Source organism: Ambystoma mexicanum, chromosome 12 (assembly GCF_040938575.1).
Source record: "Ambystoma mexicanum isolate Mex_15411 chromosome 12, UKY_AmexF1_1, whole genome shotgun sequence".
In the NCBI taxonomy this organism is placed as follows: Eukaryota; Metazoa; Chordata; class Amphibia; order Caudata; family Ambystomatidae; genus Ambystoma; species Ambystoma mexicanum.
This window is the reverse complement of record NC_090936.1, coordinates 108,212,517-108,240,034: the sequence shown is the minus strand read 5'-3', so window position 1 is coordinate 108,240,034 and position 27,518 is coordinate 108,212,517. Positions and strand designations below refer to the sequence as shown.

At 47.3% G+C, this 27,518-nt stretch overlaps 1 protein-coding gene across 17 annotated transcripts in view; it reads right to left on the bottom strand.

Annotated features, from left to right (window-relative positions):
• Positions 1-27,518, bottom strand: part of PPFIBP1 (PPFIA binding protein 1) — a 1,584,927-nt gene that overhangs the window by 1,342,847 nt on the left and 214,562 nt on the right. For all 17 annotated transcript variants that reach the window (XM_069628106.1, XM_069628107.1, XM_069628105.1 and 14 more), the window contains exon 3: positions 23,665-23,759. In XM_069628106.1, coding sequence (XP_069484207.1) covers positions 23,665-23,728 — 64 coding nt within the window. In that variant the 5' untranslated portion in view covers positions 23,729-23,759. The remainder of the gene's footprint in view (positions 1-23,664; positions 23,760-27,518) is intronic.

The window sequence follows — 27,518 nt, the reverse complement described above, 5'->3', positions numbered from 1 at the left end:
ATTTTCTTAATGGCATCCCCCGAATCCGAGATGCGCTGCTCTACCTCCCCGACCCTCGAGGCCATGTTTTGCATGTCCTGCCGGAGGAAGGTCACTTCCGTTGAGAGGCCGTCTATTTTCTCCTCCATAGAGGACCAGGATTCCCTTATGGCTCCCATTATGTCGCAAAGCGTGATTGGGAGTCTTGTAGCTCCACTTAAGTGCCTGATGTCTCGATAGCACGAGTCGAGTGGGTTTGGGCAGCACCCACGTGTTCTGGTCCATCTTACATTGGAGTCCGGTCTTCTTGGCTTTGTCTTTAACCATGGTGATGCGCTGTCGGTTCCCCTGCTCCCTTCACAGTGTGGCTGCCGGTGCCCCGATGGTGAGGACCCAGGTGCTGTGCCACTGGTCTGGCTGGCCTGTATGGAGCGTGAGTGGTTTTAACGCCTCCTCTTACTTCTTCGTGTTGAGCCTTAACCGGGTGGGCAGGCCGCCGTCCCAGTGGGGGAAGGATACCATTACAGATTGCTGCACTGGGTCCTTCTGTCTGTGCCAACCTTACGGGGTCTGGTGCGCTTGCTGCTGCCCACCCCCGGACAGGTGTCGGAGTGTAGGAATCTGTGTGCCTTTGCTTTTGTTGCCACCCCGCTCTTGACGGCCAATAAGGCCCCTGACTGAGGGGAGTGTCTTGGCTTTTTTCCCTCCTCTTCGCCCCCTTTTGTTCTGCAGCTGCCCTGTGGGCCTGATGCTGTCTTCCCAGCACCTCTTCCCTTTGTCTGCCTTTGGGTTCTCTGGGCTGGCTGTAGGCATGCTGCCTTCTTCCACCCACCTAGAGGGGGGCTAGGGGGGGCTCCTACTGTTCTGCCGCTTAGTGGGTGAGGCTGGTGCTGGTAGCTAGCAAGTGGGTTGGCTTACGTTATTTCAGTGTGCCCAGGCACTGATCCAGGTGATGGGGGGGCTCCTTCTGATCTGCCGGGTGGTGGGTGAGGCTGATGCTGGTGGCTGGCAGTTGGGTTGGCACACAGCAGTTCCGTGTGCCCAGGTAAAGTTCTCGGTGGCAGAGGTCAGGGGGGGGGGGGGGGTGTGCCTCCACCACTTGCCACACAAGGGGCTTTCTTTCCACCTCCAGCCCCTTCGTAATCACTAGGATGCTATGGAGATCCCCTGCCCCTGGGCCCCTCACCTTGTTTGCTGAGGGAGTCTCGTTGGCAGCTCTCAGGCAGCAAACTTCAGTCTCCCGCTTGTATGGGGGAGGGGCACCAGATGTTGGGTCCTCCATGTTGCGATGTGTGGTCCCTACCGCAGCAACATTATTCCCCGGGGCTTGCTGCACCCCTGCCCGGGGGGGTTGAATATGCTGCTGCGGCCTGTGTGCATTGTTGTTCTGTGTCCAGGCCCATGAGTTTCAGTAACTCCCCTGGCTGGGCTTGAAAAATGGCGCCTGCTGCCTCACTCCCCCTCCGACGGTCTGTTCACAGGGATCCCCTGTGCAATTTTTTCCCGGATTGCAGCGAGCTGGTGCCGCTGCTTTCCACTGCCCAGGGCCATACTTTGAAACCCTGCAGACACGCAATGAACAGGATTAAACTTTTGGATATCCGCGGCTTCTCAGGAGCTGCAAAGACTCACATCTGCATGGCTCTGCTGCGCAACAGCGCCCCCTTCCATTAATTCTTTAATGACCGGAACTTTCCACCAGGACACATTTTGTGAAGTGATGTAAGCTGACATAGCCGCCAGGTGTACTTTGATGGAGTTCAATACTAGGCCGGAGTCTAGTAGGTAAAGAATGTAATGTAGAATGCTGGCTGGGGAACATTCCGTTGGGTTTAGGGTTTGTGACCTGCACCATATCACAAATCTCTTCCACTTGTTGAAATAGCAGTGCCTGGTGTTGGATTTCCGTGGCTTATTTAGGAAATCCATACACCTTTGTGAAAGATTTAAGTGGCCAAATTATATGACTTCAGGAGCCAAGCTGCCAAGTTCATAGATTGAAAACGAGGGTGGAGGGATACTCCCTTGTGTTGCGTTAGCATGTTGTAGGGGCACAGGAGCTTGATTGGGTCGCACATCGCCAGTTTGAGCAGATGTGGAAACCAAGGTTCTCTCGCCTACATAGGAGCAACCAGGATTAGCATCACTTGTTCCTGTGGTGTCAGGAGTGGGGGGGGGGTAAGGGGGGGTGGGATACAGCATAAACCAATTTCCCTGACCAGTTAATCCACAGGGCGTTCCCCCTTAGACCCTGGTTGGGGAAACTAGACGTGAAGTCTGGGCATTGTGCGTTTAGGCTTGTGGCAAACAAGTCTAATGGGGGGTGACCCCATTGTGAGAATATTCTGTCTAGGATATCTCTGTTGAGCTGCCACTCATGTTCTTCTGGTAGAGGGTATCTGCTTAGAGTGTCTATCAGAGAAATGAATTCCCCTGGAACACGTTGAGCGGTTTGGAACATGTTCCGCTTGAGTGCTCACTTCCATATTTTTTGGGTTAGCTTTGACAGACTGAGTGTGTGTGCCTCCCTGCTTGTTTAGGTAGAGCATGGCAGTGGTGCCGTCTGTAATGACTTGTACTGTCTGACCTGCAAGAAGTTGCTGAAAGGCCTGAAGAGCCTTGAGGACTGCCAAAAGTTTTAGGAAGTTGATGCGTCTTTGGGCTGTAGCACGGGCCCTGGGTTGTGTGGTGAAGGAAGTGAGCCCCCCCCATGCAGCGAGTGAGGCATCTGTAGTTCAGATCGCTTGCGCTGGTGGAACGCGGAAGGGTCGTCCCACTGACTGCTTGCCCGAGACCATTGTTTTGCTAACCATTCCTGCAGTGGGCGCAGGCGCGAGTGTGGTACCAAGTGAATGCATGAGGCCATCATCCAGAGCAAGCGCATTGCCTTGCGTACAGTTATCTGGCGACTGGTTTTGCAGTGAGGTACCTGCAACAGCATGTGTTGTACTCTCTTGTTTGACAGGAAAGCCAGCTCTTCTTTTGTCTTTAGAATAGCCACCAGAAATTGTTTTATTTGGCTGGGGACTAGGCTTGATTTCTTTTTGTTGATGGAGAAGCCCAGATTTAAAAGAAGGTCCATTTATCAGAACTGGCGCTATGGGCTACGGGATCAGCTAGAAGGTCAGCAATGTCTTCGTCTTCACTCGAGTTACTACTTTCCCCAATCACCTCCTCCTCACCTGAATAGTCCAGTTTCTTTCTGCGGGTAAGTCCAATGTAAGGCTTCTTTTTTTGAAGATAAGGTCTACCTCGGAAGGAAGCCACCGTGACTCCAAGACAGAGAAAACCCTCGGTGACTCCCCTCCGCGACAGCCAGAGGGGAAAAAGCCACTGGATGGCAAAAAAACCCTGGATCCGGAGTAGTCGTAAAGGCAATGGAAGTCTTCGGATCCGTAGTAGGTAGGATTAGTCCTCCGCTGAATACCCAGGAACGGTGAGGTCGGCGTGTCTATGCAGACTGGTTGCAGGAGGTAGCTGGATACAGGTAAGTACCCCACAGCGTGGAGGACAAGCGAGAACGGGAGAATCCGGGAGTCAGAAGGAATCCAAGAGCGAAGAATGGCAGCGGGGGGAAGCAGCACGGGAAGCAAAAGGAGAAGGCAAGCGGAAAACAGAGAGGGGGGTGAAGCCAAACGGAACGGGAGGAGAAGGAAACAAGACAGACGCCGAACCAGGCGTGATAGAAGGACAAGACTGTCACAGGGAAACTAGCGCAAGCAACGGGGCGAGAATGAACTCAGTTGCAACACGCAGAGCCGCCGGCAGCCGAGTGAGATAAACAAACGGCAGCGGCCATCTTGGAAAACAACTAGACCATGTCTGGTAGACGGAGAAGGAACATAACGGAACACTTCAATGGCGTCCCCGTTTCCACCTTCGCCAGAAACGCCAGTCGCCGGGAGCAGTGACAGTATGCCCCCTCCGAAGGCTTCTCCCTCCCGGCCTTTCAGGATGGAGTCGGTGGAACTTGTGTAACAATCGAGGAGAGTGAATGTGAAAATGGGGTTCCCAAGTATCTTCCGAGGAGGGATACCCTTTCCAATGTACAAGATATTCAAGACGTCCCCGATGATAACGGGAGTCACGTATCTGAGAAACTTCATACTCCTCAAAGGCTGGAACAGGCAAAGTCCATAACTTGGGGGATGCTTGTTTCCGGGTATCTGACACAAAGGGACGTAAGAGAGATGAGTGAAACACAGGGTGAATCCGCCTGAGTCCTCTAAGCAACTTGAGGCGGTAAGCCACAGGATTGATCCTTGAAGTTATTTCGAAGGGTCCGATGTAGCGGGGTGACAGTTTAGAAGGCCGAACCCATCGAGGAAGGAACTTGGTGGACAGCATGACCTTAGAGCCTTTATCCCAGGCAGGAACTTGTTTCCGGTGTTTGTCGGATTGCTCCTTGTAGTGTCTGCTAGCCTTAAGGAGGCTCTGACGGGCCGTGTTGTGGGCCTCCTTGATCTGCACGAGGGTGGTCTCCAATGAAGGGATGTTAGTTTCCTCCCAGAATCCAGGAACGATGGACTGCGGGTTGAAACCGTAGGTACAGAAGAAGGGGCTAACCCCTGTAGCAGTATGAACAGCGTTATTGTATGCAAACTCTGCCCTGGGGAGCAGGTCCACCCAATTGTCTTGCTGCTTATTTATGAAACACCTTAAGTACTGTTCTAGGGTTCCAGTTAACCTTTCGGTCTGTCCATTTGTCTGGGGGTGAAACCCCGACGAAAGAGCTCTCTCAACGCCCAACGAGTTACACAATGTTGCCCAGAATCTGGAGGTATATTGGCTGCCCCTATCGGAAATTATCTTTTGGGGAAGCCCATGTAGTCTGAAAATGTCCTTGAGGAATACGTCAGCCATGACCGAGGCGGACGGGATCTTTGTCAAAGGAGAAAAATGTGCAAGTTTCGAGAACGTGTCCACGGTTACCATTATGCAGGTACAGCCTCGGGAAATCGGTAACTCCACAATAAAATCCGTAGAAATGCATTTCCAGGGACCATGTGGGACCGGTTCCTGTTGTAACAACCCCAAAGGTTTTGAGGTGGAATATTTGCTTTGTAAGCACACCATACAGGATTGGACATAGGCTTGAGTATCGGCCTTCATGTTGGGCCAGATGAAAGCTCTTTGTAGAAGCTCCAGAGTGCCTCATACTCCTCGATGACCTGCTGTCTTGGAATCGTGGCACCACTGAGTGACCCATCGTCTGAGACTATTGGATGGAATGAACAGTCTTCCGTGGATGAAGTGCAAACCGTCCTTAGTGGTGACTGGTTGATTACCCACATTGAGAGTAGGTTCGTGGAGGTAGGCTCCTCTTACTTCCTCCAAAAAAGCTGCAGATATGATCCGGGTACGAGGAAACATAAGCTCCTTGCTGTAAGGAAAGATAACATCATCTCTGCGAGAGAGAGCATCGGCGACTAGATTTTGAGAGCCAGGAATGAATGTGATGACAAAATCAAACTGGGCGAAAAAATGAGCCCATCTGGCCTGACGGGTGTTATAACACTCTTGCTGCTTGAGTATTTGCAGATTTTTATGATCTGTTCGTATCTGGAGCGGGTGTAGGCTCCCTTGGAGCAAATGCCTCCACTCCAAACAAGCCAACTTCATAGCAAGTAGTTCCTTTTCTATGACAGAGTAGTTGCGTTGGCTGGGATTCAAAGTCTTGGAGAAGTAAGCCACCGGATGCTCGAGGTCCTCGTCTGTCTGAAGAAGAACGGCACCCACAGCAGCTGCAGAAGCGTCGGTCTCCAGAATAAAGGGTAGTAGTTGATCTGGTTGTTTCAAGATAGGAGCTGTACAGAACTTGTGTTTCAAACTGAGGAAGCTTTCTTCAGCCTCATTTGACCAGACGAAAGGACCCGTGGATTTCTTGAGAAGGGATGTGATGGGAAGAGTGAGTAAGGAAAACCTCGGAATAAATTTCCGATAGAAATTCGCCAGCCCCAAAAAACGTTGAATATCCTTAACTGAAGAAGGCGACGGCCATGACAAGATGGCATCCACCTTCCTTGGGTCCATGGTAACCCCTTTGTCGGATAGGATGAATCCCAAGTATGACAACGAGGATTGAGCAAATGCACACTTCTCAGGTTTTACAAGAAGACTGATGTTGTAATCTGCGCAAAACCTCCTTGACATGCAGAGTATGTTCCTCCTGGCTCCGTGAGAAGACTAAAATGTCATCCAGGTAAACCACTGTGTTAAGATTCAGAAGGTCTGAAAATAATCGGTCCCTGAATCTCTGGAAAATTGAAGGTGCATTGACTAGGCCAAACGGCATGACTTGGTATTCAAACAAACCATAGGGAGTGCGAAACGCCGTCTTCCACTCATCTCCAGTTCTTATGCGGAGTAGATGATAAGCATTCCGTAGATCAAGTTTAGTAAACACAACGGAGCCTTGAACAGCCTCTAGAATCTCTGAGATGATGGGCATAGGGTACCGATCTTTTATGGTCACTATGTTTAACGCCCGATAGTCGATAGAGGGCCGCAGCTCCTTTGTATCCCGTTTGGGTATGAAAAACAGAGAGGCCCCATTTGCTAAATTATCATCAAGGTAGCTTCGGAGCACAGCCTTTTCCGATACAGAGAGAGGATACATCCTCCCAAAGGGGACCAACGCCTGCGGTACAAGGTCGATACCACAATCCTCTGGACGATGTGGAGGAAGTTTGATGGGGGTCTGCTCCTGAAAGACTTCCGCGTATTCAAAAAGACGCTCCGGTATGCAATGGATGGAACTACTTTCAACAGCGGACATGGTCTTAACAGTTTCAAACGTTGGTTCCGGAAGGCATTCTCGTAGGCAGAAAGCGGAATGAAAACTTAGTAGATTCTTAGACCAATCCACTGTTGGATTGTATTTCCGGAGCCAGCCTATACCTAAGATGACCGGAAAATGGGCAGCACGTATGATGTCAAATTTTATGGTTTCAGAATGCTGGTGAATGGATACCTGAATCTCTTCGGTGGTGTGAGTAATGAGTCCCGAACATAGGGGTGTACCATCCACTCCTTTGACCTTTTGGTCCTCTTTTTTCTCAATCCTAAGCAGACCCACCTTATCAGCCCAAAAGGTGTCAAGGAAGTTTCCAGCCGCCCCACAATCCAGTAGAGCCTGCGTCTCTACTTCTCTCTTCCGAAAGCGGAGTTTGATGGCTATAACCATGAGACGCAAATCTTCGCTCATCTGAGATGAAGCCACAGAAAGTAGTGTGGGAACAAAGCACAGCCCCTCGATAGTCTGTTCCACTGACTATCGAGGGCGGTCGTTTCCCGATCTCCTTGGGGGCACATCAGGGCAATCTCTCAGCAGATGGTTGGCAGCTCCACAATATAAACAAAGATTCCCTTCACGCCTCCTCTTCTTTTCTTCAGCAGTCAACGGAGATCTGGTGGTTCCGACCTGCATGGGTTCATCTCTGACAGGACGCGATGCAGGTGAGGAGGCCGACGGGGGCGTATCCAAGAAAGGATGTGGACCTCGAGCCCTCTTCTTTTCGTTCTTTCGTTCCGTCAGGCGAAAATCGATTCTTAGAACAGCAGTCTGAAGATCTAAAAAGGTTTCTGGGCGAGGGATCCGGGCAAGTTCATCCTTAAGCTCCTCTCGCAAGCCTCTGCGGAATATGGCGTATTGGGCCTGCTCTTGCCAACCGGCCTCTGCAGCGAGCTTCTTGAAGGTGGAGATATAGGACAGTAAGTCGGTACTCCCTTGACGCACATCCAGCAGGTCTTCGCTAGCCACGTGTGAGCATTCGGTTCGCAAAAAAGTGTGCATCAGTAGTTCCTTAAAGGCCGCATAGTCCTGCAGAACTGGGTCAGATAGGGATACCAATGGAGTAGCCCATGCCAAGGCGTTTCCCGTCATATGCGTGATCATGAAACCCACCTTGGAATGATCGGTGGAAAATGCATTCCTGCGGAAGGTGAAGTGGATATTACAGGCTTCCAGAAATTCCTTAACCTTTATTTCTGAGCCATCGAATTTACTCGACACCAGGGGTAGTGGGGGCAAATCAGATGTCTGTTCTCTTGCAGCTACTCTTTGCTGGAGCGCCACGTCGTCAGCCTCGAGTGTTTGGACTTCTGCGTTGAGGGTTTGGACAGCTGTCACTAGCTCTTGCAGTTGTTGTGGCGTAGCCATAACTTCTTCCTGGCGTTGCAAGCTATCAGAACTGGCGCTATGGGCTACGGGATCAGCTAGAAGGTCAGCAATGTCTTCGTCTTCACTTGAGTTACTACTTTCCCCAATCACCTCCTCCTCACCTGAATAGTCCAGTTTCTTTCTGCGGGTAAGTCCAATGTAAGGCTTCTTTTTTTGAAGATAAGGTCTACCTCGGAAGGAAGCCACCGTGACTCCAAGACAGAGAAAACCCTTGGTGACTCCCCTCTGCGACAGCCAGAGGGGGAAAAAGCCACTGGATGGCAAAAAAAAACCTGGATCCGGAGTAGTCGTAAAGGCAATGGAAGTCTTCGGATCCGTAGTAGGTAGGATTAGTCCTCCGCCGAATACCCAGGAACGGTGAGGTCGGCGTGTCTATGCAGACCGGTTGTAGGAGGTAGCTGGATACAGTTAAGTACCCCACTGCGTGGAGGACAAGCGAGAACGGGAGAATCCGGGAGTCAGAAGGAATCCAAGATATAAGAATGGCAGCGGGGGGAAGCAGCACGGGAAGCAAAGGGAGAAGGCAAGCGGAAAACAGAGAGGGGGGGGGGAAGCCAAACAGAACGGGAGGAGAAGGAAACAAGACAGACGCCGAACCAGGCGTGATAGAAGGACAAGACTGTCACAGGGAAACTAGCGCAAGCAACGGGGCGAGAATGAACTCAGTTGCAACGCGCAGAGCCGCCGGCAGCCGAGTGAGCTAAACAAACGGCGGCGGCCATCTTGGAAAACAACTAGATTGAGTCTGGTAGACGGAGAAGGAACGTAACAGAACACTTCAATGGCGTCCCTGTTTCCACCTTCGCCACAAACGCCAGTCGCCGGCGGCAGTGACACCATTGTCTTTTGTGTATTATGTTTGCAAATTTGAGGAGATTCCCCAGTAATTAGCCAGTCGTCCAGTTAAGGGTATCCTGGTATTGACTTTCTGCGGAGGTGTGCTGCAACTACTGCGAGCACCTTTGTGAAAACTCTTGGCGCTGGGGCAATGCCAAAGGGGAGTACCCTGAACTGGTAGTGAACTCCCGCAATCTTAAAACGCAGATATTTTCTGTGCGCAGGGAGCACTGAAATATGAAAGTATGCATCTTTCATATCCAATGTCGACATGCAGACACTCCCTTTAAGAAGGGGGGTTTACTTCTTGTAGTGTGGCCATCTGAAACTTTCGGGGTTTGCCATGTTTGTTTGAGGTGTACAGCTCAAGTACTGGGCGCATGGAAAGGTCTTTCTTTGGCACAAGGAAGTACGTTGAAAAAATACCCTTGTTTACCTGATTTGCTGGGACGATCTCTATGGCGTCCTTTTCCAGCAGTGCCTTTACTTCTTCCAATAGTATGTGCTTTTCTTCTGGCGTCACTTTCCTTTGTCTTGGAGGGCGGTTGGATGTTTTTTGTAACAGCTCGATACAATACCCGCCTGCCACAGTGGACAACACCCACTTATCTGACATTATCCCCTCCTATGCGTGGGTGAAGTGTGAAATTCGGCCTCCAAATGGAGTGCCAAGGGAGGGGTGGAGTAGCTCTCCCAGGTGAGGTTCTGCCTCTTCCTCCGGCCCATTTATTTCCTCTTTGAAAAACGGAAGAGGAAGTGTGTCCATGGCAATGGGCCCCAAGATGAAGATTGTCTGCCCAGAGTATAGTCGGAAGAGCGTTGAGTACCCTGACCCCAAAACCTTCTGGAGTTTGAGGCACCCTGTTGTAAGTAGGGCTTGTTTGTCAACTGGCCAAGGGACTCAAGCGTGTCATATTCCTCCTTTGTACTCTTGAGGGCGTCTTCGACAGCCTTACCGAAAAGTACAGTAGGCTCCACAAGCATGTTAACGAGGGTGACCCGAGCCTCTAACTTAAAACCACACTGAGCCAGGTGTGGTGCTTGATGATCGTGGCTTCTGCAATGATGCGTCCTGCATTGTCCGTTGCATCAAGATTATTTTTGAGCATGCAGTTTGATACCCGATTGCCCTCTGCAATAGTACTTAACTGTGACTTTAGGGGTTCTGAGACAGCTTCAATTTGACGTTCCAGGTCACCCCATTTGTGGCAGCCGTAACTAGCTAGAAGTGTAGTGTTCGCGATTCTGGCTTGGTATGCTGCTGACGAGGCAACTTATCTCACAAAGGTATAGATTTTCTTGCTTTCCTTGTCTTGCGGGGCCTCAGTCGATGCCAGGGGAGTGCACGTCCTCTTTCTGGTAGTGTTGACCACTAGTGAATTGAGTTTTAGCGGGCCCCTAATATACAGAGGGTCAGTGGGCGCGGGCCTGAACAGTTTCTCCATTCTGGGATTAACTGCCCTTGTGAGACTAGGCGCAAATAGGGAGGGTTGTGCAAGTCTGAACAGACTGTAGAAGCGGGATAATCTAAGTGGCAAACTTTCTGTCTCCCAGAATGTCCTCCACAAAGTCCTTGTCTATTTTTGCTTCTTGAGTGTGAATGTTAACATTTTGTGCAGCCTTCAACAGCATTTCATTATATTGTAGATGGTTATCAATGGGAGAATCTGCTACCGGCTCGTCTTGGTGGTCTGGCGACTGGATGACGTAGATATCGTCAGTTGTCGTCATAGTATTGATACAACCTATAAAGGTCCCCTTAAGAGCCAGGGTCTTGAGACTCTGAGATCCTCATTGTGCATGTCCTGAGAGGGGTCTTGGTAGGTTGAGGCCCGGGGGCCCAGAGCAGAGGTGCTAGGCTGTGGCTCAAGACTAGGTTTAATGGCAGGGGGTTGTTGTGTTGAGGCCCCTGGCTCTGAGCATCTCTAAGGAACGCTAGTTCTTCTGGATGCCTGGCCATAAAGTCCACAAAAGATGACATCCTTTTTAAAATGTTATTAAATTGTTAAGAAGTATAGTCACACGAAATTGGGATGCCTGGCATGGTAGGGGTGGCTTGGGAGGGAGTCTGGTTCTTGTGGTGCACAGTCCCAGAGTGTGTGCCTACAGGGGAGGAAGAATGTACAGCCGGAGAGATTTTGGAGGACAAAGGCGTCAAAGATTTAGACTTGTTTGGTGACTTTGCTTTTAACAGAGTAGCACTGTGTTTTTCTATTAATTCCTGCATTTTCGGCATTTGTTTGGTATACGCTGGTGCGCCTTTCGCCACCTGAACTTCGGCGCCCAAAAGGAGAGCCATTTTGTGCGTGGTCCCCTAACCGACCTTGGGGTGCGATTTTGGAGGCCTCTCGTGAGGTGAAAGCGTACAAAATGGCCGAGAGGACAGGGAAGAACCTGAGGTTTTGTCCACAGACTACACGTGGGCATCGACTCTTGATTTTGTTGAAAGTCGGCCATGGGGTATGTGCTTTGTGTTCTTGGGCTTGTGTGTGCTATGGCCGCCGGGTGTCGTCTCGGTCACATAACTGCTGGCCTGCTTATTGGAGTCGAGGGCCCGCACATGGGGTGCCGACGATTCCCGCTCGCCTTTGGCGTCACTAAGGAACCCGATACTGCCCTCGCTGGAGTCCTCCGTCAAGTCGATGGAGGCCTCGGCCTGCATTGACTTGACGGAGAGCAGGCCAGCTTTTGGTGCGTCAATCTTTTAGAATCTTAGGTCGAAAAAGTTTGCAGGACTTGCAAAGTTTTTTGGGGTGATTCCTAGGGTGACAGTAATTGCACACTCAGGTAGGGCAACATTTAAGGGAATTTTGTCCATTATTTATTGAAAGAGCCGTTTGGTGAGAAAAAGGGAAAGGCAAAATATCCATTATTTTTTTTAAATTAGTGTACATAGTTTATTACAAACATTTCACTATTTTTGTTGTTTTAAAAGAAAAGTTAAAACAAAGCGAAATTGTCCTAAACCAGAGAAGAGCCAAATGACGTCTTGTCCTGGGATAAACAAACAAGACAGACAGCAACATAAAAAATAAGAAAGAACAAAAGAAATAAATGAAATCCTTTGACCAAACAAAATGCGTTAAAATCTGCTTAGCATAAATTGACAGGAGAATATGAATGGAACAAATATTAAATTCATCTGTCCTTTGTAGTTTTGTCCATTTCCTTAGTTATTGTTTTCCGTCTTTTTCAGCTTCTTTCATCATTTATCACTCCTCTTCTAACATTTTGAATGTAAGCTCGAGGAATTTCACTGTTGTACAATTTATTTTTCTGGTTCTGCATTCATATATTCGTTCCCACCATTTCTTCGCATCTAGCCCACATAAGTCCAAGATATCGCCGTACAGATCCTTCAAAATATGCATTCTCTAAAGAGGTCAGTATGAAGAACCTCCACCGGCTCTCCCTAGTGTAAGGATCGTAGCCCGAAGAGGCCCATGTAGGCCAGGTCTGGTCGTCGATTCAGTCAAGTAGTCGACGATGAACTTGTCCGTCGAGCAGTCTGTTGGCGGTGCGGCGAAAGCGGACAAATAAGCAAAGAAAGAAAAGTCTACATGAACTTTCAACTAATCAAGGGCATCATCCGCAACTGGAGACCGACCACGATGGCGGAAAGAAACAATCTGAGGGACCTCAATGCGTGAAGCACCATGGGCACAGTACACGTCACACTAGGAATAGTATTCCTAACACGTCCTGTCGATGTCCGTTTGAGTTTCAAAAACAAATTTTGTAATACTCTAGAAGTCAAACTATGCAGAGCATGTGATCTAACCAGTTCCACATGCTCCAGAAATGTGTATATATCCCAAGGCTCATTTTTCAAGGCGATGATGCAGGTTAGTAACAAAAGGGTGTGAACCATGTGGTTCTAGGTTGAGACTGTTTCAATTTGGAACAAGGGGACTGGGTCTCATGAAATTAATATGCCAACAAGAAAAAGTTGTTGTAACGCTCACCTGATTCTCGCAGAGGCGCCGGTCTTGACTGGGCGACTACCGTATCTTCAAAAGTGATGTGCACCACCCGGTTGGCTCTTTGGGCTGGACCTCTGTGCACTGTATGCCTGACTCGAAGAGTAAGATGTCTGCAGATAGAAAATATGGGATTAATGAACTGGGGTTATTGGGGTGTCCCCATCTCTTTCCTTTTCTCCTCTCCTGTAGAACCCCAAAGGTTAACGCTCTCACCTTAGGTAAGTGAACGCCAAGCTCTCCATCTGCCTCGGGGCAGGGTGCTGTAACCAGTTTCTTCACTGGATAGGTAGCGCAGGCCTCTTGACTTCAGAGGACTGCTGTCCGTCGTTTACTTCACGAACGGTGAGTTCCGAATATTTCAAATGTCTTTAAAAGTCTTTTGTAATGCTGTCTCTTATTTTGCAGGGTTCCGGCGATGGCGGTTGACTGGCTGAAGTGAGTTGAGGATGGACCCGTATGCGGAATAGAAGCGCCTGGAAGCGCGTAAGTAAGCGCTTGTTGCTTGCTTCACGATGCGCACTAACTGTCCTTTTATTTTGCAGGTACCAGTTCGGAGCTGCTGAAGGATGCCGGAATGCCCACTGAGTTCGGCGTGGATGGAGTAATGGCACCTGAGTATTTAACGTTACCCAATGTCTTTAAACGCACCTTCTTTTGTCTTACAGATGCGGGATGCAGCGCCGAAGGCCTCCGGAGCGTGCGAAGAGTAGGTAAGCCTTTGTCTTTCAGATGCAGGAATGCTGCGCGAGGCGTTGATGACAGCTGATGGACCAGGTAAGAGATGCGCTGTCACTGAAGACCGTAGTGCTAACCTGTTCTTTCTTGTCTTTATAGATGTTGCTGAAGACTGGATTCAGGATGGTAAGCCTTTTTCCTTTAGGCCCAGGATCAGAAGACACGATGAGCGTTCTGCTGCAGAGGATGCAGAATAACGCAAAGTAAGATTCATCCATCGGGTGTGGATTAAATAGCCTCCTGTAGTGCTTAGGTGTCTCCTTCCACAGCCACGCCTAGGTAAGAAAAGAGTTCCTGCTTTCCAGAAGAGTTCCAGTGTTCTGAACCTAGGGAGTGGCTCCTGCCCCACCCAACAGGAAAAGTAGTCCCAAACAGAAGAGGATCGGGGGTACAACTGGCAGGTAAGTAAGCAGCATGGTCTGCTGCAGGTAAGTCCACCCAAGCATTATGAGCCCGGCGCTTGCAGCGCTGGGAATGGGCATATTTATGAGCCTGGCGCCACTGGCGCCAGGACAGGGTCCAAAAGGTCCCAATTGGGACTGGCTGGCACTCGGAACCTGGGTTATGGGTCTGCTTCCAAGGGAGTTGGGTAAGTCCTGGCCTTTTGGAAGCAGAGATCATGACAGTTGTCCCCTTTTCCATTCGAAGGATTTAAAATAAAGCCCCTCCTTACTCAAGGGGGGCACAAACTTGTTCCTACCTTGTCCTTGCTTGTATCGTCACATAGTATGGACAAAGGGACTAATGAAGAACTTGTCACATTTCTTTGTGTAGGTCAAAGTCTGTGTCTACTAATTGAGACCGTTTTGATCAAACATCTGGTCATGTGGGCTCTGTGTGTGTCTAACACGAGAGTTAAAGAAATGACAGTCAATACAGAACAGACATATTACAAAAGCAATTTATATAGTCAAAGTGTGTAATGTGGTAACACAAGTTTACAGTGACACGTGTTACAGAAGAACAAAGTATATGAGTATCTTACACTTTCAATTCTCTGTGCAAAATTCCATGATTATAGAAAGAGAAAACATATATACAGCCCTAGTTGGTTGCAATAACATATTTACAATAAAGAAAAAATCAATACAATCATAAGCATGTTGAAATTTCCCACATGGATTCTGTAGGGTAATCTCCTGTGAAATTTACAATTAAGCAGGGTTGGTGGACTAAATCATTTCTATATGTGAACAAGCTAGTATTGCATTGTTTTCACCATTTCTTGTAGTGCTTAAACCATTTTCTCAGGCTGACCTTTGTGGTCTGGGTCTTTTGGACAATAAAGCTAACTCAAAATTTAGCCAACTTGTTCAAATCTGGGTTTGTTGACACACTGCTAGGAGAAAGAGTTGGAAATAGTATGTCCATATTCTTCTTCTGTATGCTGACTAGTGTGTACATGTTTCGGTGCATGTTTGTACTTATAGTACAGGGCACCTTCTTCAGGGCGTCCAGTGAGCAGACCCTGTTTACAAAATATGAAAGGAAAAGAAAGAAATGTGAGAGTTCCTCATGTTTGTTAATCGCGGCTAGTTCAGCTTATGGTTGGTGCGTCTATTTGCTCAAATTACCGGCTGTACTTGAAGCGTAGTCGGTAACAGGATCCCAAGTCCCCTGGGGAATCCGCGTCAAGTAGGGCACTTGCGCAGGGCAGGCGGCAGAAATCTGTTTGGTGCAAACTGTGGACGGTGAGGTAGCTTCCTTGGTTGGCGTGCCCTTCTGTCCAAGCAGGTATTGCTGTGTTATATTGTGGCAGGATCGTAGTGGGGGGCTATGCGGGGGAAAGAGAAACAGAGAGAGAGCGTTAGAGTGAGCTTTCAACTGTCCATCATGGGTTCCAAACTATTGCTAGCTGTGTATGCTTATCATTATAAAGCATGATCACTTTAGTATGTGGTCTCTTCTCTGTTCGTAGACCTGTTCCTTCAATTAAGCCGGAGAGCCATTTTGTGATTGGTGCGGAAGCAGTGGTGGAGGAGGGGCCTCTTTGCAGTACCTTCCTCCGGTGGGCAGTGGATTCATGTCTATGAGAGAAGTATTGTTTCAGGGAATGCACTCCAGTGTTTCCATGGCCGTGGGTGTATGCATGTAGGAGGGTAAATAGTGCAGCATTCAAGCAGGTGGTCGAGTACCATGAGCGGGTCTCACTTGATCCCATAGGGAGAGCATGCATGCTAGTGTGTGTTCGGGGCCCCCCCGTGCGCATGATAACGTGAGGGGGCGGTGAAGGTGGTGTTGCTATGGTGCCCCTCTTTATCCCCTCATGTGGTGCTGGTAAGTCCCGACCCGTGCATCCCGTATTAGGAATGTTTGTACGTGGTACGTATGGGAAAGAAGCCTCTCTAGACTCACTCACCTTGTTAGTAGTGCTCCTATGCTCCCTTGGAAGATGCCGTTCCTCCGAATGTGACCTGGTCTGAAGGGAAATTGCGCGGGTTGTCCTAGTGCAAGGGACACCCGCGGGTAGTTATGGTAACCGCCATTTCGAGCCCTGCATTGATTGGTGCAACGTGTGTTGCCTGGAGGTGCGGATCGTGGCGTGCTTCCCGATTGGCCATGCAGCATAGTCTAGGAAACGGACGACGCCCTGGTCTGCGAGTTCCTAGTGCGGGCGAGGGTTTGCTTGGGTACCGTAGTCTGTGGTTGCCGCGTGGTGGTAAGGTAAAGTACCTAAATATGACTGGGCGCAGATGGTATGTCAAAATGCAAATGCTTGATATTAGGTAAAAATATGGCGGAAAGACTGAGAACAAATCGGATTGTAAGCACCTGTGTGCCTGTGGTCTTGGGTGGGTATATGCCATTGTCTGGGTAGCAAAAAAATGGCTGTGGATTGGTGACCCGGGCATAGAACAGACCCCGGTGTAGCTGTCAATCCTGTACGGAGTGGCCAAAGGCCTTGGAATAATGTCACGGATCCGCAGGCTATGTTTATGATGAGGTATATGCACTTAAGCCTACGTTGCTGTGCAATATGATGTGCATAGGCTTGCCCGCTAGTGTGATTGCAGTATATATTTGGGGGAGTAAGATCACATGGCGGGGTCTTGATGTTAGGCTAGGATCCTATCATGTGCTAGGTCAAGTTCCATGTATACAGTGGGATCAATGAAGGCTGGGTTGGAAGGACTTGTTTAGGCCATTGTGATACATGTCCAAACGGTGTATCCATCTTGACTCTCTGTGCATTGAGCTTTTGGATACGTCAGGTCCTCCTTTCACCTTCTCCAGAACCCACCAGGTAAGGTCATTAGGTGTGTGTCTTGCTTCGGTATAGTGGGTGACCAGTGGGGCTGTTAAGTTTTTACGTCTGATTCGCGAGCGGTGTTCTGATATTCTCAGATTAACTGCCCGTGCTGTTTGGCCCACGTACTTGAGCCCACATGGGCACTGGATACAGTAGACTACACATTCGCTCTTACAATTGGTAAGATCTCGTAAGGTTAATTCGCGTTGGTCTATTTTGAAAGATTTTAGTTTGATGGTGAACTTGCATGCCACACAGTTGCCACATGGGTGATGTCCTTGTAGGGGTCGCAATAATCTTTGGGATTGGTGTCTCAAGTCCGGTTGAAATGATGCATGATATGCATGATGCATGTTATACACAAGTCCCGAAAAGACCCCCGACCTGTCAAGAATTATAGGCCCATCCCCCTCATCAATGCCGAATCAAAATATTCGCTAAAATATTAGGTATCAGAAAGAAACTGGCTAAATGAATCCATAAATACCAGACTGGCTTTGTCACAAGGATGTTCTCCGTGACATCACTGATATGGCTGGGAAGTCAGACAAGCCCTCAGCGGTGATCACACGATGTAGAGAAGGACTTTGATGGGTAGGGGTGGACCTTCTTTTCAGAGGCGCTGAGGTGGCATTGATTCGATTGGAGTTATACCTCCTTATTCAATCCTCACCCTATACCAACACCCTAGGGCCACAGTATTTGCGACTGGTTCTTTTTCACTGCATGTTTCATTACACTGATGTACCAAACAAGGGAGCCCTCTCTTTTCTTTATTCAGGCACTTGAACCCTTCCTACAGCGTATACGGATAACTCAAACAAAGGGGTAGGCTCACCCTTCCTGAAGATTAAAACGTTTTCCTATTCTGCCTTCCTGGAAGACCCTGAGAGCTTGCTTGACCAATTGAGATCGATCAGTATTCCAGTGTGTCAGGCTATAAGCTTAACGTTGACAAGACAGACTATGCCACTGAACAAATACTGTTTCAAAACTCTTTTCGATAATAACGGCATGCTCTGGATACCACTTGGCATTAAATACCTGGGCTTTTTATGGACTAAAGATATTCATCTCACAATCGGAGCACTGTTATCCAAATGGTCCCCACTCCAGCAGTCACGGTGGGGCAGACTGGAAACTATCGAAATGTCAATTTGCCCCGGTATTCTGTACACCCTTGGAATGCTACTGATGAACTGGTCATCTCACTTCTTTAAAACCATTAACAGAATGTCAACCCAATTTCTGTGGAACAAAAAGAAGGCAAGGCTCTCACTAAAGAGACTGACTCTGCACCCTAGTCAAGGTGGCGTCAGCTTCCCACCCTTCCGAAGGTGCCTCAATTTGTTTTTAAATCAAGCAAGGCCTATATTGTTACCAAAATAGCTCCCCCCACTCTTCCCCAAGGCGGCTGGACCTTGAAGTGGACCTGGGCATTCCATACCACTCCTATGACATCCCACATTTGGGATCCAAGCCGTCACTACAAGATAGAACTACGATTGGTAGTACATGTACAGGCCTACGTACCTGGGTGGAATCCATGGCATGGGATCCTGATTTTCCAAATTCGCCAACAATCTTGACATAATGATAGGATTAAGGGAGCTGGTAAACCAATATTTTGGCACGTGTGAGTTCAAAGGGGTTATTATATGAAACCCATGTCTGGGTAGACAGGGAGATGGTAACACTCCCAGAGCTGCAATCTACCAGGAGTCTCCCAAATGGACAGTTTCTGTGATATCGGCAACTAGCAAGATGCAAGCACTCTAGATCTCCCCCACACTCTTCCACTAATGCTGGGTTTACATCCACTCCCTTCTCTGCATTAGGAATATATAAAACCCCATCATTGGTTACACAGACACATTTCAAAACACAACTCTTGAAATAGGGACTGGGAGCCAATCAGCTCAACAGCCTTGTGGCCCTCCATTTGGAAGACGATAACACATGCATCAGTAGCCGATTCGACCACTCGCACCCTGTTTATGATTTACAAATATGCACGCTTCACACCTTCCAGACTGGTGAAATTCAGGCTAGTCCCGTAAACATCCTTATTTTGGTCATGCCAAGAAGCTACAGGAACATTTCAAAACATGTTATTTGATTGTAAATGTACACATGCTTTTTGCCAGTTGTGAACGCATCATGAATTAAGACACAGACAACAGACTCCACTTTCTAATCAAAGACTTTGTTTTACTTATATGTCAGGATGGAGTAAGGCCTAGCTTGCCCTATACTAAGGTGGGATTTCCCTACCTAAAGAAAATTAAAGATAGTCTGTGCCAGTATAAGTTCAACTCAAATGTCTGTCTGCGTCCAAACCCTATACTTGTCCTCACAACTAACTGTATACAACATGTAGGGATGTCAGCAGCAAAATTAATAGTGATAAAAATAAAGTTCAGAGCTTCTTCCAGCTCTTAGTTTGTAATCAGCTTCCCCTCCTTTAAGTTCAGAACAGTTCTGAAAACCTCAGGGTTCCCTTCCCCAAGAGTACAGTACAGTTCACAAAACAATACTAGTTTAAATCTTCCAGCTTTTCAAAACAAATGCCAGTTCAAATCCTTTATCATCCAGGCTTTTCAATGGTTCACAGGGTTTTCTCGGTTTCATCATTTCAAACTCACTTTTTTGGACAACTGTTGCAAAACATAAGCTTCTGTACATTTACTTTCCTTGGTTCTCTCCAAGAAGGGGCATTCGGTCTAGGCGCAGTTGTCGGACCACTCATTGCAGGTCACGCAACCGATACCCCCATGCACTTTGGTACACTGTGTCCTCCTGGCTTTCTCACTTAACCTGTTTCACTTTCTTGGGCTCCTGTATCTTGGCCAATACTTAATTTCTCATTTAATCTCTTTTCTCATTTCTTGGTAGTCTTTTGATTTTGCCTCCACTTGTGTCTCACACAATTCATTCCGTGGTGCTTTCCCTTAACACAACCTTGCTTTCACTTCTTAAGTGCCCATTACTTGCTTTTAATCTGTGTGGCAATTCATATGTGATTACAATGTCTTTTAATCAGTTCGGTATTCAATATGAATTGCTTCAACTTTCAAAAGTGTTTGTAACAGCTTGGTAACTTGATCGGTAATCAAAGACACTTATAACAGTTTTCAGTTTGATCGGCATTCAAACAGGATTGTTTCCAGGCCCCGGAGCGCCCTGGTACGAATGTTCCCTTGTTTGCACTCACCGGCAGTTTTCTGCAGCTCCTTTGGGTTTCTCCGTTCTGCTTTCCAGCTTCTCTTCGCTCCGTTTCTCTCTCGCAGGTGTCACAGCGAGCAGTGCTCTCCCTCTTGGAATTCCGCAACGCATAGCTCTGCTTTCCCCCAGCGGCAGCTACTGAGAGCAACACTCACTCTCTCTGAGACCTGTGGCAATTGGAAGGCTTCGGTGCCCCACGGCTCCTGCTGTGGGCACCGGACAAGGAGGACAGCAGAATCCTAGACCCTCTTGTGGCCACTCTTCACACAAGCTTCTCTCACTCCTGCTCGGTACAGCTTCACTCAAGACGATTCCTCTCCAGTAAGCTCTGATTCTCCCAGCAGCTTCCTTCTCTCCAGGCGTCACCATTTTTATACACCTGGGACTTGTTAAATGACCACAGGTGCGAGTCATTGACTCCAATTGCCTGACCACAGTGAAGTCGAGTCGCTGGACATGCCTGACTGTACCAAACTAAGTCCTTCATAGCCCTCTTCCTCGTCTCAATACCAGAGTGGTGCTTAGGGAGGTTTGAATAGAAGGAAGTGTGCATAACTCCATCTTGTCTCCTCCTCGTCCCAGTATTACAATGATATTTCTGTAGGATATTTTGGAGAGAAGGAAGGGAAAAATACTTACACTAGCCTACAAAGGTTCAGAGAACAGAGGGTTCATTTTGACAGGGGAAAGGGGGATACCATGTCTCACCTAAAGACGTCCTCACCCTACTTCCCAAGTCCCTTCCACCCAGGTGATCCTCCCTCGCATATCCACCCCCAGGGTCGGGATCCAAAAGCGATGGCCTTTGCCTGGCCACCTGAGAGGAGGATCCATGCGGAAAAGGAGTAAGGACGGCCCAGGTTCCTCACAGTCTAATTAGCCAATAGTTCTGTGGATATGTGCAGCAAATATTCCATTATCGCTCTCCTCTCTCATAAGTGGGAGCGCCAACCCCCTCTTTCGAAGTAACTATAACCAAGAATATCTGTTTGACGCCTTGATTGCCATAGTGTTTAAGGCAATTATATCCAACTGGAAGAACCTCAGCTGCCTTTCAAAATCGGGGTGGTGGAACCCGGTCGGTTACACTCATCAAATGGAAAGATTCCTATCCAGGAAGCCATTCTGCCCCCCTTTGAAGCCACGGCCCATGGACAGCGTTGGAGAACTTTCTGAATAGCTGGAATGGAAGTGCGTTCTAAGGTACATTCATGTGCAAATACTCTGGAGCAAGGGAGGGCGGACAATCATAGTAGGTCATAATAATGTATTTGGCTCAGCTGTACCTGGCTCTTATCTAACACGTTTCATTTTCACTGGCAATCGAAGACATACGTACAGAGGAGAACAAACATGTGAGTAGACTAATGTTTAATGTTTTTGTGCAAAGGCTTGCAACTATCGACAGAAGACGCACCATTTGGATGATTACGGAAAGTGGGATATGCTGTACTTGCTCTCCACAATAGAGTGGTTATGCTATTTGTGTCTCTGCTTCTTTGTCGGGTTCCTTGTCAGGCTCTGTGCTCATTTATGCATCCGTTCATGGTTTTACCTGTACTCCTGCTCAATCCAGCTTCTGCACCTCCCCTTCCCTCTTTGCTCTCTTTCTTCTCCATCTGCTTTGCTTCCTTCTTTCCTCCATTTGTGCGCTATGTACGGCATGTTTAGCTTATTGAAGGGGTATTCATATGTTCATGTTCTAGTTCTACTGATGATTTAGTAGCTGACCGCATTTAAAACTTGACGCAGTAGCCATATGTGTTTTGCCTTAATTGTCGATACACGAGGGCTGTATTTTGTTTGTGACAAAAGGAAGAATGGTATGGCAGTTCGGTATTAACATTTGATACCTTTCATTAAAAATATGACAAAAAAATATATAAGTAACCATTTTAATCCACCACATCAATTTTGGATGAAAGTTGCAAAATAGGTTTATTCAAATGAGTTGTCATCAGACTTTGTATTCTCACTTCCAAAGAGTCAACCAGATTGACCTGTAAGTCAGAAGTATCTGAAAGCGATGTCCCCACAGCAACAAGTGGTTGTCACGAGGGAAGAACGCAATAACGTCCTGCGGCATTAGAGAGTCACCCATTGTAACAAGATTTCTAGCAGTCGTCCCCGGATCACTAAAAATAGGTTTATTGGTTAAAGATGGGCTAAGTTGGACTAGACCCAGGGATCTCAAATAGCTTTCCGACGCCTGCAGTACCATCAAAATGTTGTCTCCTACCTCACCCAATACCCCTTTTAGATCGGTACCAAAATCATTTTTTGTACCCTTTGCCATTGTATCAGTGTTTTGTCTAGGTTTTTTCCCCCCTATCGGTAAATGGAGGAAGTATTGGCTTTCATTTTACCGATGGCAAGAGGTGAGAGAATAGTTCTCAAAATGTAGCTAACAAATGTTGTGTAAAAATAAATGCTAAAATATTGATGAAATAATACATCGTTGTGTTACCAAGTATAGACATTAAAAACAAGTCCAATTATGAGTGTTACTGAGAAGGAAGCAGCTCAGAGGCACAAGTCAATTCCTCCTTTCGGTATCAATAGCATAAAGCATGTGTTCTTTTTGGGTGGGGCTTGCACTGCTTTGGTGTATTTTTGGTTTTCTTAAGGATGAGGAAGCTGGACAAATGAATAATGTAGAAACAGTTCACCAGTCATTTTCATTACCCCAATTCCTTCCCGATGCAGTCTACTCCACACACACTCCAGAAGGCATATTTTGTACACACATCTCTACCACACATTGCTGTTCTGCTACGTTTACTGCAATTTTTATAGTATGCACCATTCACGGTCAAAGGTTTCGCAAAAAAAAAAACAAAGGTTCCACATAAACATCATGCATAGAAGGGAGGGACTAGACTGATCACGTACTTGGGAGAATCGGTTCAGCACTACAATGAGTCCTTGCTGAAGCCACTGCAACCAGTTACTGCACGAATGCTTGCAACAGCTGCGAAATATCCATGCAAACATCATAGCAACAGTGATTAAACAGCTGATGCATAGGAAAACAGGAATTCTGACGAGGACCCAATGTGTTGAAAGAACGTGTTTTGGAGGCTTGGAGCCTGTGGCATTGAAAGTGATTGTACCGAACTCTGCTTGGAACAGCAGATCTCACATTGTACTGGCTGCAGAGAGGGGCAGTGGATGCACGAATTTCAATAGCTCGTTAACAAATCGCCAGCCTAACGAAATGACATTTTGCCACGACCACAAAGCCTGTAAATTCAAATTGCGCAGCTCGTCTCCCTATAGCAACCAACGAGAGCTAACATGTTAGCATTGTTTTCAATTCATTTTTTGGGAAGTACCTGAACACTATAATTTCCATCGATTAATCACGAAAACGCTCAAAAGGCAAAAGGGAGCGTCAATACAAGCTATTATTTAAGAGCAAATTTGGGATTGCATAATTGGTCTTTTTAAAATTGCGGCAGTGATGCTCTTACCTGCTATAATACCATCCATCTGTTCCAAGGCCGCAGCCAGCATGTCACTTGCGTCGCTCATCATCCTGTGGCTTTCCCAGTGCAGTCACCAACACCTAAATAAGATCGAAAAACGGCCTTTATTTATTTAATGCATGTGTTTCATATATGTAAAAAGAGCGCAAAGTTGCAACCAAGTGATTGAACACCGATTGTCCACTGGCAACATCTGATCACGGCAGGTGTTATTTGCCAAAGGACACTCCCATCAACCAGAATGTAGAGGCAGGAAGAAAAGAAACCATGCAGCACACGTGGGTACATTTTTATATTTTCTATTAATAGGTACCTACTAAACCCACGGAATTATATATGTCGGATGTATTTTCTTTTGCCCTGCGATTGAAAACCATATCACCGAGGCGATGGAGCTCATTCATTTACATTATATTAAGGGGAAGGGTATATGGGTGCTGTGGGCATTGGATATTAGAAATGGAGATGGATTTTTTCTTCAGATTAAATACAATTTGCTTAGATTGGGCAAAATACTAAATTGTGCTTTTTTATTTTATTTTTTTATTTGATTTTTATTGAGTTTTATACGTCCCAGTATACATAGGTAAGTAACAGTTTGACATAATGTGACATGAAGAGGTAAAACAGTGAAGCTATGTAAAACAGTGTCCCGTTATGTTACCAACTTTAGTTTTATTCCCTTCCCCTTCTATCCCCCTCCCCCCTAGTCATCTCGTACCTCAGCGTCAGACATTGGTCTTCATCATAATTAACCTTATATAAAGGAACCTTTCACTTTTCCATTGCGTTTGTGGCGATGTGGGTGGACATTTTCGCTGTGTGAGTGTCACAATATGGGTGTATGGATCTAGTCATCTCATTTCATTGTTCATATAGTGTACAAAAGTCAGCCCATGCCATCACAATAGAGCCACAGTCTCCGTGTAAGGCAGCGGTTAGGCGGTCCATACGGTACAGGTTTCGGCCTACATTTATCCATTTAGTTTTTCTCGAGAGTAGGGTTCTTTTCCAGAACATTGTATGACATGCTCTGGCGGCTAGGAGCAGGCCGTGGGTCATCCTTGGTAATTTGATAAATTCATCATCCCGCTCGACTAGACCAAACGGATTAGCGTAGTGAAGTATGTTCTCTGTGCCAACGTCTCAATTGAAGTCCAGAGGAGCAGGCGATCCCGCTATCCACTGCAGGAGTAGCAGGCTTTGTAGCAGGCTTTAGGATCGATGGCTACGAGCCCTGCCAGATGCAAGGTAGGCCATATGCCTCCCCTAGTTGTACTCCAGATTTCGGCCGCATGCCTGTTTGTTCTCACTTCTACAGTGCTTGGGCACCCACATGGGCCCTCACTAGCATACGGCATCTAGCCTGTTTATTATTGCCACATGTAGAAACAGTAATTGTACTCCAACTTGCCAGCTCGTGCCCTACAGACTCGCTCCCTGACACACTACTACTGGTCTCACACATACCACCCTAGATCTATAGCTTTAGCATGACTCGGAACCCTTGAACGCTACCCCACTACATTATGAACTCAAGTGTCCTACCCAAACCTAGGCATCCCAATTCCATCTCAGCTCATGTCTACTCTGAACCAGATGTTGCCTCACTGCACCTTGAATTGCACCTTAGGGTACTAATAGACTCCATTGATGTGCATTGTGTCCTATGGTCGTTAATAGACCACATTTGATTTGTATTGTGCCCTATGGTCGCCAAGATACCACATCGATTTGTGTTGTGCCCTATGGTCACTAATAGACTACATGGATGGTGTTGTCACTCGCTCGCCTTTACTGTGAAGTTTGCACATGCCAACTTTTAGCCTGAGTGTGATTTATGATTTTAAGTGAACCCCTTGTCTAACTGAATCTTTTCGCACATGCCACTTTTAGCCTGAGCGTGATTTCTAATTTAGGTGAACCCCTTCCACTGAGAACTTTCCAAGGTCTTAAGCCTTTGATACAAAACACTGCCGGCATTATACCAATTGTTGGGCCTTACCTGATATTGCCTTATACTAGTTTGCACCTAACTACTATTGCTGCTGCCAAAATTTGTCCTGCATCTCTAGCCCTAGTGTGAATTCGGTATCTAGGTGTACCTGTTTGCGTCTGCATATGCCTTTTGCATTTTTGTCACTAACTAGCATGCCTCCCGTGTTCAGTAATTGCCTTGCCTGCCCCCTGCTCCTCTTAATCACCATAATACTATCCAACATGCCGCCTCAACATCAAACTACCATGTGCGCGACCTTACCTAACTCCAACTCATCCAACAGCTCACCGCTAATGACAACTGAGGCACCTCCAGTGCTACCGATTAGCCTCCCTTGCCCCACTATAGATAGGAATACAAGACTCGGAGGTAGATTAGCCAAAATCCACGAGCCACTCGCCCGTTACATGCCCACCACTAAGAAATCCAGCTCCACTCTCACCAGCCCTAACAACTACAAACCTAAATTATCTCTGAACCACCATATTAAATATCCAACTCATCCCAACAACCAGAGAAGTACTAAAACTTCACAGAAATCGTCAGCCTCTACGACCACTACACCCATAGTGAGCCCCCAAATCAAGGGAGCTCTAATCAATGCTAGATCACTTGTAGCTCACGCAACTGAAATTACAGACCTAATTATCAATGAAGACCTGGACCTCCTTGCTATCACAGAGACCTGGCTTCACCCGGCAGCAGGCCCTATGCTTATGTTAGCAGTCCCAGATAATTACACCATCCTGAGACAAGGCCGACCTAACTCTAGAGGAGGCGGTGTTGCCATCATTCATAAATGTAACCTTCCCATAAGAGCAGCTACCTCCATCAGTGTCCCGTCTTGCAAACTACTCTCAGCCAAAGTCCATATTACTAATACCCAAACCCTCAACATCCATGTGATCTATCGCCCTCCAGGCCCATTAGGCACCTTTGATGAGGATCTTAACACTGTCCTATCCACTAACCTAAAAAATGCCATACAGGTGCTCACCCTTGGAGACTTCAACATGGGCTTAAACGACCCCGAAGACCAAGCTGCCATCACCACGTTGAACACCCTCACCGAATTAGGATTTACTCAAAGAAGCCTAAAACCTACCCATGACAAGGGCAGAATACTTGACTGGGTTGCTGACTGCAACTGCCTAGCCAACATTACTGACATCTCACCACTAGCCTGGACTGACCACCACCTGGTATCGTTCCTGCTGTGCACCATTAGACCTCCTCCTATGCAGCCCAGTAGGGCCCCATCCACCCTTACAAGAAACAAAAAGAGCATCACGGTGGAGAGACTTATCCCCAACCTACTCCCCACACCGAACTCACACCCTGACAACTTGGACCCTGAGAGCCTGGTTGAGGAATACAATAAATTTATGTCCACTTCCCTGGACTTAAATTGCCCCTCTCAAACTCAGGCCAAGCAAGCCCAAAACACACCTGAACAATTGGTACACACCTTTCCTCAAAAATGTAAGACAACAAAAAAGAAATTGTGAAACCATCTGGAAAAGGGACCCATCAGTAGCCAATAAAATCAAATTCACCAAACTAGCGGCCCTGTACAAAAAAGAAATCCTCCTAGCAAAACGTACCTCCTTTGACTCCCGTATCTCCCAAGCCAGTTCAAACATGAAGGAACTATTTTCTATTCTAAAAGAAGTAGAAACCCCCATAGCTCCACCAGACACCTGCATTAAAGATAAGAATTGGTGCACCGACATCCAAAATGCCTTAGCCAACAAAATCGCTACGTTACAAAATAAAATATCCTGTAAAAAAAGCATCCTTGAACAACCCTGCCTTGTCTAAGCCACCCGAGAAGCAGACT